We start from the raw sequence: 12,907 nt of genomic DNA, 5'->3' as shown, positions 1-12,907 counted from the left end.
AGGGTGGAAGTGGGAATGCTGCTTGGCAGAGAGGAAAGGCACTCAGAGCTACCATAGAGACAGAAATGGATTTAAGGGAGAAAATGAAAAGTATCACAAGGTCATCAAGGGAGTGTGCAACGAAGCAGCAGAAAACTACTGACATTTACGTGAACATCAAAGTCAGAAGATAGACTCAAGGGTTCAGAGGAAGAGCACAACTTTAGAAACCTGCCCTGCACAACTAGAACATGGGCAGGTGTATGTGTCATGCATCACACTATCCACGGTATGTCCCAAGGCCTGATCAGATGTAACCTACAGTATGAAGCTATGGATTATCTGCCTTATTCTGAAATGGCATTTGTTCACTTTTTAGCTTATTTCAAAATGGTTGCCATCACCCCTGATATGTAAAAATGATTGTTAGTGAAGTGCAGCTGGGTTACTCCAGAGTATAGCAGCATTTCCAGCATAAAAGTCTGGATGAACTGTTGTGTGAGCAACCAGGTGCTGTTGACAGACTGACTCTAAGGCTCCAAGGACTCAGTATGCTGAGACAGGTGGTCTCATTCAGGAGTGGCAGTATGTCAAGAAGTTCAGCAGCTCCTGTTCCCTCCTAATGCCATTAGGACACCTCTTGCTACTCATCATCCTTTCATTTCCACCATGTCCTGCAAATCTCCTGGGACACAACCCATTCTCCTGCAAAGGGCTGCAGCCAGCATTATGCTTTCCTGAATGCGTCAGCAGCCAGACTTTCTCTTGGGAATACGACCTGCAGTGTAACTCCTTGACTCCTTTTCCCTGACTCTGTTGCTGCCTGCTAAAATTGCAGCATTGCCATTTGTTTCTGAGGCTCTTTCCTTACTCTTCCACGAACAAGATGATAATCTATGGAACAGAATTACAGCAGTGTTGAAAACTTACCCTGTAGTTTTCAGCCCAGTTAACAATATGCTTCACCTGTGTTTTCCTGAGGATTTTTCATGACAGCCTGCTGTGATCAAAAAAAGTGATGATTCCCTTTGTGCATGGGTCACTAGTACTGCTGAGGCACAAAAATCCCAGAGGTGGACTCCAGAGAAAATGGCAGGAGGGGTCTTGCAGACCCCACATAATGATACTACTAGACCTGAGCCTTTTCTTATTCACTTTCTAGTTTCTGAATAGGTGTGACTGTATCACTGGACTGAACAAATTGGCTGCTTTACATCAGCTCTATCATACAGACATGAGACAGGATGAACAGACTGAGAGGTGCGAGTTTTTTCTCATTATTTTTTTAAACAAAAGCTGGGATAGCCTTCTGACTTCTGTCCTCCCTCCCTCCTTTTTGCCCTTTTTTCCTTCTGTCCTGCCTTCCTTTTCATCACTTGCTTTCCCTCATTCCTCCTACATGCATTTGAAACTCAATGGGTTAATAAGGGTAACTTCACTCAAATTACTCCTGATTTACAGGATGGCATCTGAAACTGGTATTAGGACTGGTCTCTTGTTTCAATACTTAACTTTAAACATATAGGGACTGACACAGAGCATACTATGGTACTGTTCTAAAGGAAAATGAGAGGAAAGGCAGTGGAGTTAATTTTCTTAGTTTCAGATATTTCCCTAGATCACAGCTGAATGATGGGTTATTTATTACAGCTACTCCTCACCCCCCCAAAAAAAATTAACAGTGAAAGAGAGAGAGAGAGAGATCACTTATGTCAACAGAAAGTTGGATATTTTGGGTTCATCTACTACTTTCTGAGGCACTTCACACACTGAGAAGTGTCCAGGAAAAATCAGCTCCTAAGCAGATGCGATCAGGTACTGACATGAACAAAACTAATGGCAGGCAATAGCACCACACTGGTACCCATGGAAAGGATCAGAACATAAACTCCCCCCTGCCAAAAAAACCCCACACTTAAAAAATGGTAGTTCCTATTACTTGTGAAATAGTTGGAAATTTTTAAACTTTCAATGTGATAATATCTTGTACCACTCCAGCTTTAACTTCAACCAGAAGGACATCCTTGAGCCAGGAATCATTTGTGTATGTGATAAAGGAGATCCTTAAGCTTATTTCAGTGTTTGCATTAAATTGCAGTATTTTCAAATGAAAAGCTTAAAGGAAAGAAAATTTCTGCAACCTATTGGAGTCACTAAATTTATTCAGAAAGGCTCTTTGGATTGCTTTTCAGCATACAAAGCAATACAGAAAGAAAAATCCTCATTTCTTTCATCAGGATTTTTATCTCTACTCTTTTAATATTCAATGGCAAAATGAATTATACTACAAAAAAGCTTGGTGCCTCTCCTCAAAAACCCTGATTGTGCATGATACTGAGTTCATTGAAAGATGGCTGGGGAAGATCAGTATGGAAATACTTGATGTCTTGCAAAAAAGAAAAGATGACTAGATACTAATAAGCAAAGGTGGTGAGTGATGCCTGGTGGTTTAAAAACACTGATTTCAAAAGCATGTAACAGAATGAGAGTCCTAGACAGAATTCAGACTCCACTGCTCTGCTCCCCTTCCAGGCACTGAGGCTGAGGCTGCTCTGAGCTGATGGACAGGACTTATGTCACTGCCATCAGTATTATCCAAACACAGGCAGGAGTAAAACCCACCCAGGACTGAGTAAACCGCTGGAGACTGCTCATGTGTGAATAAACACCCTGACCATTTAATTATTTCAGTTCCTGATGATCCTAGGTTTGCTTACAGAAAATGAAGGACCATTTTCCTTAATGACATATTACAGCAGATATATTAAAAAAAGCAAAAATTGCACTTGGGACTTAAGAGCAACTGACATGCTCTTAAATACAAATGTTTCTTTTTATTTCCTGTTCTCTAATGAGTTCATAATTTAATCAGGGAAACTACTAGATTCCCTCAAAATACTAGTGAAAATCCCAAAGGAAAAAAGCTGCTTATGCAAGTGTTCCTGTAGAAGAGAGAGTATGGTAAATAAATACTAGAGTCAAGGCTGGTATTCAGTTGTCTCCTTAGGAGCTTGAAGCCTACATATCTTAGTATGGATGGTCTGGTTCTGAGCTGAACATCAATGAAAACATTTTCTCTTATAAATAAAACTACAGGATTTCTATATATTATCACTTCCCTAGGGCAAAGTTCTGCTTTTAGGTAAATTACAGAGAGACATTATCATATAGTATTGCCAAGTGTATGACAGGGTAACATAAGAGATTTACTCCAATTAATCCATCCACAGACTGCATCTGCAGAATAAGCCAGAAGATGGGATCCAATAGAGCCTTGTGGAACCTCCTGCCTGAAGCTGCAGGGTGAGCTCCCACTCAGGGCAAGTGGAGTCACCCCCCCAAATCCACCAAAGCCTCAGGAGCAGGTCAGGCTCACAGCTGGCAGGACAGGCAGGCTGACCAAGAAGACAAAAAATACCCAACCCCCTAAGCAGCAAATATATTTTCCTTCAGATTAATTCATTCAGATGCTGAAATGGATTTAAATTTATAAGAGATAATGTGAGAGCAAGGAAGTGTTAAAACTGAGGTTACTTTTCATTTGTGTACTGAGAGTTAGAGGTTTCTATTGCAGCTGGAACTGCAACCACAGATGAGACACGGTCAGAAAACCCTGGGGCTTAAATACAGAAGCTTCAAGGCGAGAAGAGTATAAAAATAAATTCCAAAGGGCTTAATAGCATTGTGCAGAGACTGGATATTCTGGTGTCAGAAAGAGACTGGTGGCTCTTAGATCAAAACCTAATCATTCAAAAGCAATAAGAGCCTTTGTTTTACCCAGCCAGTCATTCTGCTACCCACTGGGACCATGGTTTTTACAAGCATCCCAAATTACAGTTAATTTGCAGTGTATAAATGTACATGTCACTGACAATATAACAGCTAGAGCAAAAAGTATTTTAAAATTAACATGGTTAAACCTTCAGCAGTCTGATCCAAAATCTGCTAGGAACCTTTAGCTTTACTTCAAAGGAATTATTATCAGCATTTTAGTGAACTTCTCCTACAAAAATAAGTTTTAAACTGGGAGCTGTACCTCACTGCTTACTGCCAGGACTGTCCTTCACATGGAACTGAAGACAGGCAGAGCCTGCAGACAGGTCAGGCCATCTCTGCAGGCAGCACAGTGAAAGGAATCTTCCTGGGACTGCAGCACAGGACACCCTCTGATCCTCTGCAGCAAGGCCAGACGAGGAGAAATTGTTTGCTCTTCCTTAGCTTCCCATCCCAGAAGACTTTATTTATGCATTAGTCGACCTTTCTAGCTGTTAGGACCATCTTGCTTTAGCAGTTAATTAACACAAGTGCCATAATTTAATACAGTTAATGCTACTTTATGCCCTTTAATGTACCTTCCATTAGTGATATTATTGTAGTATTACCCTGTAAATTAAAATAAGATCAAGAATAAGAGAGGCTCTCTTTAATTAAGGTACTGGCACACTGCATCACCCATTAGTCACTAGAAAAAATCGCCCTGATTTAGTGAAGCAGACCATCAGTAAGTCAGAATTACTTCATGTGGATTATTAGGTTTCTTGAATAATGTGAGCACAATGGGGTTGCTGAAATTGCTAACAGCCACGTTTCCATTTTTTCATCACCTTAATAAATACAAAATGGAAGTGGTAAATTGAAGAAGAATAAACAGGTGGTAATAGAGGAGGAAAGGCATTCACTGAGAATACACAGGTTTTCATCGCTAGTGCAGCATACATCAGGCTTATTTCACAGCAAAATGCAAAGCAATGACAAAACAAACCTATATTAAGTGGGCAAATCTCCTACCTATAATTCACTGTGAAGTGTTAACCACCACAGTATCCTGTATATTTAACATAGTGGCTTTAAGATAGATGCTTTTCACTGTCACTGATGCTCAGAACACAGTGTGAAACAAATTACATTTTATGCTGCCTTTAGAAATATGCTATTGTGAGCTTTAGTGATTTTAACTATACTTGACCTACAGGTTATGTTTTTAAGATAAAGAACTAGCTTTAAAGTGTGTCTGCCAGTATCCCTCAGCCACTATATGTCAAGCTTCTTGGCAACCTCCCTTTGTGCCCCTGTCTTCACGGAATAATCTAGCCTAGTTTTACCAAATTTATATAAATAGCTGGGTCTCAAAGCCCAGAACATGAATCTTGGTAGCAAAACAAAATACTTTTGTAACAATTTCCAGTTAACATTCCAAATTAAGGAGCAAGAGCTGGAAAGTTTAGCTGAACTGGATGCAGTGGCACAACTACTCTGGTAACCCTTGCTTCCCTCCACTGGTTCCCATGCTCAGAGCATGCCAGGCCACATGCTGGGAATGTTGATTGGGAGACTCTTGTGGAGAGGGGCCATAAAGTTTCTGGAAGAGACAAAAAGTACTTAAAACCAGTTAACAGTGGGCTTATTGCAAGTTACAACTGGTACAACTAAACAACCAGGGGCTGTGTATTGCAGCTACTCAGCAGCAAGCAAGCCCTAAAGACTTTAACAAGGAAGGCTCACTAGATATTGAAGGAAATGGCACCAAATCCCAAAAGAGCTGTTCTTCTCATTAGCAGAAAAGTGATAAGAATTCACATAAATCTAATCTAGTGAGGTACCATTACACATCAGATACTTCTTTTAAAGCATGTGTCCAATTACTGCAGCATTTAGACAACAAGCATCAGCATCAGATAAGTTCTCTGTGCAGTCACGCTGCATTTCTGTAGATAATTTTTCACAAGATTGGTGAGCCCCAGATGTGCTCAGAAGGTTTCTGTTTCTAATTTGCATGCAATGCACTCTTTTTTAATCCCTCAGATGCTTTCTTTGATAAAGTAATGATAATGTAATTGAAGTCAGACTAAGCTCCAAATGGGTTTTCAGATGGAGGAACAGGCTTTCCTTAAAGCCTAAGGACCTACAAATCCTGAGCTTTGATATGATGCCTCAGTAGAGCTAACCTATTTGGAGCCCAATGGAGAAAATATGCACATTAAATAGGTGTTATTTTTTATACTGAGGCTAATTGTACCAAACTATTTCAAACAATATCTTAAGCTGTTCATGATCCACTTAGCCCTCCCAAGAGACTTCTGAAAAATAATTTACAAGGTAACTAATGAGCATTGCAAGAAGAATTCTTAAAACAGCAACATTTACCTTAGATTTTCAAATATTGTACTAATAATTCTGTTGTATGGATATACAGTTGGTGTGGACACAGAAGACTGTAACTGCATATTAAAACTCTGGTTTTAAAAAATGTATTTTGATGATTTTGATTTTCACCACAGGAATAATAAAACTACACCCAGCACTGTTTTATATAATCACTGTTGCTATTTTTTTCACACAGTTCTGAGTCTGCAAAGTAAGTCCCTAGCCTTCCAAGATAGATAAGCTTTTCTGTTTGTTTTGATACTTAGATTCTCTTAAAAAGTTTTTTTTTTTTTTTTTAAAAAAAAGGAAGTCTTAAATCCTATGTAGGAGAAACAGAAGAGGAAGAAAAGGTATATCAGACTGGCAAGTGAATTGCTAATAGAAGTGATCCCACTTATTTCTTCTGAACAACTTGGCACCCAAGACCCATACAAAGGGATCACTCTCCTGCTTGAGGGCATCAGTCAATTGCTAGTTTGAGGTGGGAATAAAATTTCCTGATAGGAATGTCACTGCAGTTATTATTTTTGGGACTACAGCACTTGATACCAGCCACTGCTTGCCCTAGAGGGAAGCATTTGTCTTGAACTCAGCTGAATAATCATCTTTGTTATATTCAAATCAGTCTATCTAAAACACTGCTGGGTTTTTTCCACTTTAATTCAGCTTCTCTGCATTTCAGAGCTAATTAAAATACAAGGAATGGACTCTAATCTCCGCTGCTTTTCTTGTTCACAGCCAGACCTAGTGGGAAGGGTTTGTGCAAGGGCTGCTGTATCAATCACAGCTCACATCAGAGGCCTGGAAAGGTCAAATGATAAAACAGTATCTCTGTGTTCAGTTAACTGCCACTGGATCAGACACCAACTACATAAGAGAAGAAGGTGTCCCACGGCTAGGGCGAGTTCCTGAGTCAACACATGAACCAAAGCCATCCTGCCTGTGAGACCCAGGGCTCAAGATCTAAGGCACAGACCTTGTGCCACTCAGTTGAAAACATCTGGTATGACAGTAATGGCCTTCAGCTTTCTAGATTTCCAGTGAACATTGGCAGAAAATACCATCTTGTTTGGGGAAATAAGCAGTTTTGAGTACCTTCTCAAATCAAACACATAGCCTGTTTCTAAAGTTATATATTCTCTTACCTTCCATATACCCTTATGTCTGAAATTGCATAAAAGTAGCGTGCCAGATGTTGCTCATCTACATATATTTCACCAGTTGCTGGCCTAAGCAGTCTTATTCTCAGGTCTGTGATGGTAAAGAAATCTCTTAACTTCTTGGTGGTGTCAAGCTGGCCATAAAGAGAAGCCATGTTATGAAGCCGAGGTCCAGCAAAAAAAGCAAATCTATCTTTGATTTCGAAGTGGATTATTTTACTATTTGTCATGTACCCGGTAGAGTATTCCTCTGTGCAAATGATTTCTAGGACTGTGTGCTGTGATAAATCCCTCACTGATTTTGGATCCATGTGAAAAGCATCTAAGCAGTCTGTGGCATAGTACTGGTAGGGCTGCCACGTTCGTCCATAGTCGAGTGATTTCTCCAGGATCATTTGGTCGGGACGGCCAGATTCAAAGGTGATGACTATGTTATCTGTAAGCTCAATGGTTTTGTTCCAGGAGAGTGTAATGTTAACATGAAGAGGCTTCGGATAGTCCTTCCAAGTTGTGGACTGCCAAAATGTGGAGGGATGTCTTCCTTCCAGATCGAACATCAGCTCTGGAGGATGAGCCAGTTCTTGGGTACTCGCATCACATTCATTATTGCACATGTAGGGATTCCCCTGGAAAAGAGCAAACCAGTGTTACAAGGGGCACCACAGAGGTGAGTGTGGCACATAAGATGTTTCTTGACTGAGGATTGTTTTTCTCCAGGAGAGAAGCCAAGAAAGAAAAAACAAACTTTAATATAAAATTTAATGTGCAAGTAATAACTTTATCTTAAAGAGATTCATCCTGGCTGTTTTACCTGTAAAAATAAATGTACAAACACAACATAGAGAGCATCTGTGCTTCTGTACTAGAAACATTTTTCTTGGTATATGTTAAAGAAAGAAAAAAGCTTATTTACCCTGGACAACTTGGACCAGGGATTGAGTCAGAGAGACTAAGACCAGTATGCAATAGCTCTAATAACTCAATAACTCCAACTCTTCTTAGAAAGATGCAGCAGCCAAAGAGAATTTCTTTTTGAAACAAGCATATTCCACAGAGCTCTGCCCAAAAAAGAACTAATTTGTAGGGCAGGTGTATTTCGTTAGCAGTGCAGCCTGTGTGTACTCAGTATGAGCCAGTATTCCGTACACTTTCAAGTTTCCTTTCACCCAGGTGGGAAATTTATCATGCTTAACTTGTGCTCCCAGCTCAACACTGCCTTGCCTTAAAACATTTACACTTGCCACCAAAAGCCATTAGAAAAACAGTGCTCTGTCAGCTCTGGGGCTCGATTCAGGTATCTGCCATCTTATTACAGGGTACCAAAGTACTTCAGAAAAGACTTTTCATGAGGCACCAGGTTCAATTTATCAGGACAAGATAATCCAGCACTTGATTACGTGGGAGATGTCAGTGGCTCCAGCTGGAACACTGCCGAGGTGGCTGGAGCTCTGAACTGAGGGTTGAGTTAAAAACAGCAACAAAAAAAAAGCTTGCCTACAGTGCACAGCTTTTACTGCTGCTTGTCCTCTGAAGCAAGGTGAAAGTGAGTTATTCTCTTTCTAGCCTTTTGATGCATTAACTTTCACACTACAATCTTCTGCTTCTTCACAAAGGCTATTTTGTCTGCAGATTGGGGATATCTTGCAGCAGTTGCCAAGATATCAGACCCTGTGGGCTGCACTGAATCACGTATACCTAATTTCAGCTTTCAACAGTACATTAGTATTTTGCTACTTGTTCATTCTGTGTTTGTTCCAGAGAAGAACTGCTGCTCTGTATCCTTCCCTCTGCCTGACACTCAGGCTGTGGAAGAAGCCTCTATTTACTGATAGTCAGCACTGCTGGGGGAAAATATGTACATGCCTATACCTAGCAGAGCTCGATGAGGTCATTAATGTAACTGTTATTGTCATTAATCAGAGCTCCTGCACCTGCCCTGAAAAGAGACCAAGCCCTGGCATGATGATCAACCTTTTCTTATAATTGCAGCTATACTTCTCTCCATCTCAATGCCTGAGGGCAATGAAGAGACTCAATGCTATCCAGTGTGGAAAACAGGTTTCAAACATGAGTTTCCACCTTGGCCACTGCTCTGCTCCTTGATACACTCCCATGACACACAAGAAAAAGAACTTCTGCACTCACTTTGACCTCCCCACTGGCAAATTCCTCTTACCTGAGCTGGAAAACACTATTTTCTTTCTCTGTCTTTCTTGTTAATACAGCTGAAAGCTAAAACTGACAACGATTCACTGGGACTGGAAGTTAGGAAAAAAAACTACAAGACAATAAAAAGGGTTATTTGAAAACCAGCATGCTGCTTGTTACACTGACAGCTTCAAAGCATGCAGCTGTAACTGGAAATACTCTGCAAAATATTGTCTATAATCTGTTATAGCTCTGATTTCAAGCTCGCAGTTGCTATTTCTATGCCTTCCTTTTGAATAAAACAGTGAAAATTAAAAGTAAGTTTCAAGCAGAAGAGAGAAAACACAGAATTTTTAAATATTTAAGCTCCATTTAATATATTAGATACAAAAGCCAGAATTTGCTAACTTACACAGGCCTATTTTCCTCAGGGGAAATATACATATTGTGAAATCTGTAAGGCTCCAGACCCTTTGGCTATATGCAAATATCAGTTTATCAGAAGATGTTCAGATTGCATAAATCACACCTGTCTGAGGCTACCCAGAAAAACCTGGTCACTTTTATCTGGGTATCTCTAACCTATATGCTTTACGCTTCTGCTTTTGATTTGGCAAGAATAACCACACTGAGCAGTCACAGGTACCAAAACTCAACAAATAAATGCTCCTGTGCGGCCAGACAGTGCTTTAAGCACTGCAGAGGGATGGCTTTAGTTTCCTGCTCCACAAGCAACCACTGGGTCTGCTGTGACTCTTTGTGCTAAAAACTAAAGCCACTCTGATCCCTTAGTCCCTGGATGCTGGAGGAAGCATGTTTTATGACTTCCAGCAGCTAACCCAGCTTGTATGGGATGTAGTGTTTCTTTCTCTGTATTAGTTGATTTATTTTACTCCCTTTGCCTTTTATCTTTTGCTTTTTAGCAAAAGCTGAGGTGCCAACAGAATCAGAGAATAACTGGGAGAAGGGCTCCAAAAACACCCCACAAGCTAATGTGAATACAGCATGACCCTGAGAGCTGGTAGCCCTAGCTTGCTACTGAAATGTAGTTCTACAGCTCTGTGTACAGAGCCTTTTAGGGAAAGATGAGACTATTCCAATCAATGGCAGAGTATTGTGAGAAATAGGTCAGAATCATGGTGCTCTCCTGTTCTGCACCTGAAACTCTTAGCAATGGTACCAGTGGTGCCACAAACTGCCACTGAAACTGGGGTAACGACATCACTGCAAATGAGAATCCGAATAAAAGCTTCAGGCATATCCTCACCAATAAACTGAATTATTATTTTAATTTTATGGTACAGGATTCTTTTTTAAGAGGTGAATGATTTGACGACACAAAATAACCTGTGTGGAGTTCAAGTGCTCAAAAAAGAAAATTAGGAGAAAAAAAATCTAAGCTGATTATAAGCCAATAAAATAAATGTCCTGAATTCTAACAGGAGGAGAGAAATTATGAGTTTATATAAATTCCCCTCTGTCTACTGACATGGAAATTGCTGATGTAATTTTGAAATATTTAACATAATTATTGCTTCAGAAGCTTGGAATCAGGTTCCCATTTTCTCTACTAGCAACTTGGCTTTCAACTGCTTCTAATTAATCTTAAATGTAATTTGCATGGTAAGTCATACTTACATTACCAAAACAGTCTAAAAGGGTCTTGCTCTACACAAATGTCCCTCAGTACATGTTATTATGAAAGCAATTAATTTAACTGGGATTAGTTACATATTTTAATGCCTTGATCTCTACAATAATCCTCTTTAAGACTTTTGTCTCAGTAAAATGAATACAACAAAGACAAACTTTGCCCAATTTGTGAAAACTAAGCTCAGTCTGTGTTGGGGCCATCTGAAGGACCAGAGCATTAGCATGTCTAAGTAATTTTGTGCCTAGCAGGCAGCTGTAAATAGATCTTCATTTAAGCCTTCCAAGAAACAGCTCTTCAGTAGGACAAGGTGGGAAATATTTATAACTTTTCAAAATGATATTTAAGCCATTAGGAGAGTTCTAAATAATTAAATACTGATAAATACTTCTAAACACTTTACTGCCAATTAGCATAAAAGGTAGCTGAGTCTTTCCCAACACCACAACCACGGCCACATAAAAGAAACCTGCTGTTTTCCAGCAGTAATGGAGATTGATATTAGATAGCTCCTTGCAGGCAGGCAAATTAAGCAGCTATTTATTTTGTTTTTGGCTACTCATGGAATTGAAAATATTACAGAAAATACTGACATAGAGTAAGTGTTGGCTTTAGGAGGAGGTTCCTGATTTGCAGGCACAGTGAGGACGTGTGGCTGTACCACATGATCCAATTCAGCCCTGGCTGGAAAAACCTGAGAAGCTCCTGAGCAGGGCTGACTTTAGCTTGTTTTAGCACAGCCAGCTTGAACTTTTACAGTGGTGTTGGAGGTGCTGTGCAGGTGTCCCTGGTTGGGATGGTGCCAGGGCTAGCCCTGCTCCCTCTGGGCAGCAACATTTTCCTACCAAAAGCCTCTCCAGGAGCAGCACAGTGACCCTAGGGTCACTGAGGTCAAAACCAGAGGTCCAGCAGTAGTGTGACCTCTGAATGTGAGCAGGGGAGCAGCAGCAGCGCTGCAGCTGCTGTTGAAGGGTTGAAGTTTGAGTGCTGCTGCCCAGGTGGAGGCTCAGGTCTCCCAGTAGCACCCACAAAGGCTCAGGGCTCGACTGAAGGTGTTCCTTCATTCAATGTGTTCCCTGTCCACATTAAGACCTCATGGACTTTCTCACTCAGGAACAAAGACAGAGGGGCTTAACTCTTCTGTGATGTGAATACTGGAAGATGTATCACAGATTACATGCTGCAATGGACACCTGGCTAAATCCCTACAGAGGATTACAACTTGCACTCTTAAACTGGTGAAGGCTGCTGAGGTCAAGCTGGCCAAGATTTTAAGAAGAACCAAAATAAATTTTCAAGAAGTGAGTCACTGCAACTGATTTTTATACCTCTGCCACAAGGTAATTAGATCAGAGGCACAAGACAAGAAATAAATAGAGCCTCACTTGTGTCTGGAATGTGGCTGTGTGGTAAATTGCTACATTCAAGTCACACTTTTGGAAATAATAGAGCACTTTTGTTTTCAAAAGATCATTACAATTAATTCACTTAGTGCATGCTGTACATTGTAGGTGATTAATTAGATGGTAATAGCTAACAGCAGCAATTGCCCTAATGCTTACATTTTGCATGTGGTTTCTAACCAGGAATTACTTGTTTACCACGACAGAGCCAGATTATGGAGCCATTAATTGTGAAATACTACTTCTGAGGTGTTGTTCTGCAAAGGGCAAACAGTCAGTGAGGTGGAGGTTTGGCAAGGCCCAGGATCTGGTGCGTGATAATTGATGTTATCAAAGCCACTACATCCATTAGCTGCTTTGAGAGCATCTTGGTCAATGTCTGCAGAATTATTGCTGTGATGATGACAGGAATGGCTGTAGAC

The 12,907-nt window shown here is 40.4% G+C and overlaps 1 protein-coding gene across 12 annotated transcripts in view; it reads right to left on the bottom strand.

The window, feature by feature from the left end:
- The window catches only part of NTNG1 (netrin G1), a 150,532-nt gene that overhangs the window by 79,223 nt on the left and 58,402 nt on the right, over nucleotides 1-12,907 (bottom strand). For all 12 annotated transcript variants that reach the window (XM_033068148.2, XM_033068152.2, XM_033068153.2 and 9 more), the window contains exon 3: nucleotides 7,269-7,909. In XM_033068148.2, coding sequence (XP_032924039.1) covers nucleotides 7,269-7,909 — 641 coding nt within the window. The remainder of the gene's footprint in view (nucleotides 1-7,268; nucleotides 7,910-12,907) is intronic.

The sequence above is a fragment of the Catharus ustulatus genome, chromosome 9 (genome assembly GCF_009819885.2).
Source record: "Catharus ustulatus isolate bCatUst1 chromosome 9, bCatUst1.pri.v2, whole genome shotgun sequence".
Lineage (NCBI taxonomy): Eukaryota > Metazoa > Chordata > Aves > Passeriformes > Turdidae > Catharus > Catharus ustulatus.
This window is presented reverse-complemented; position numbering and strand designations above follow the sequence as displayed.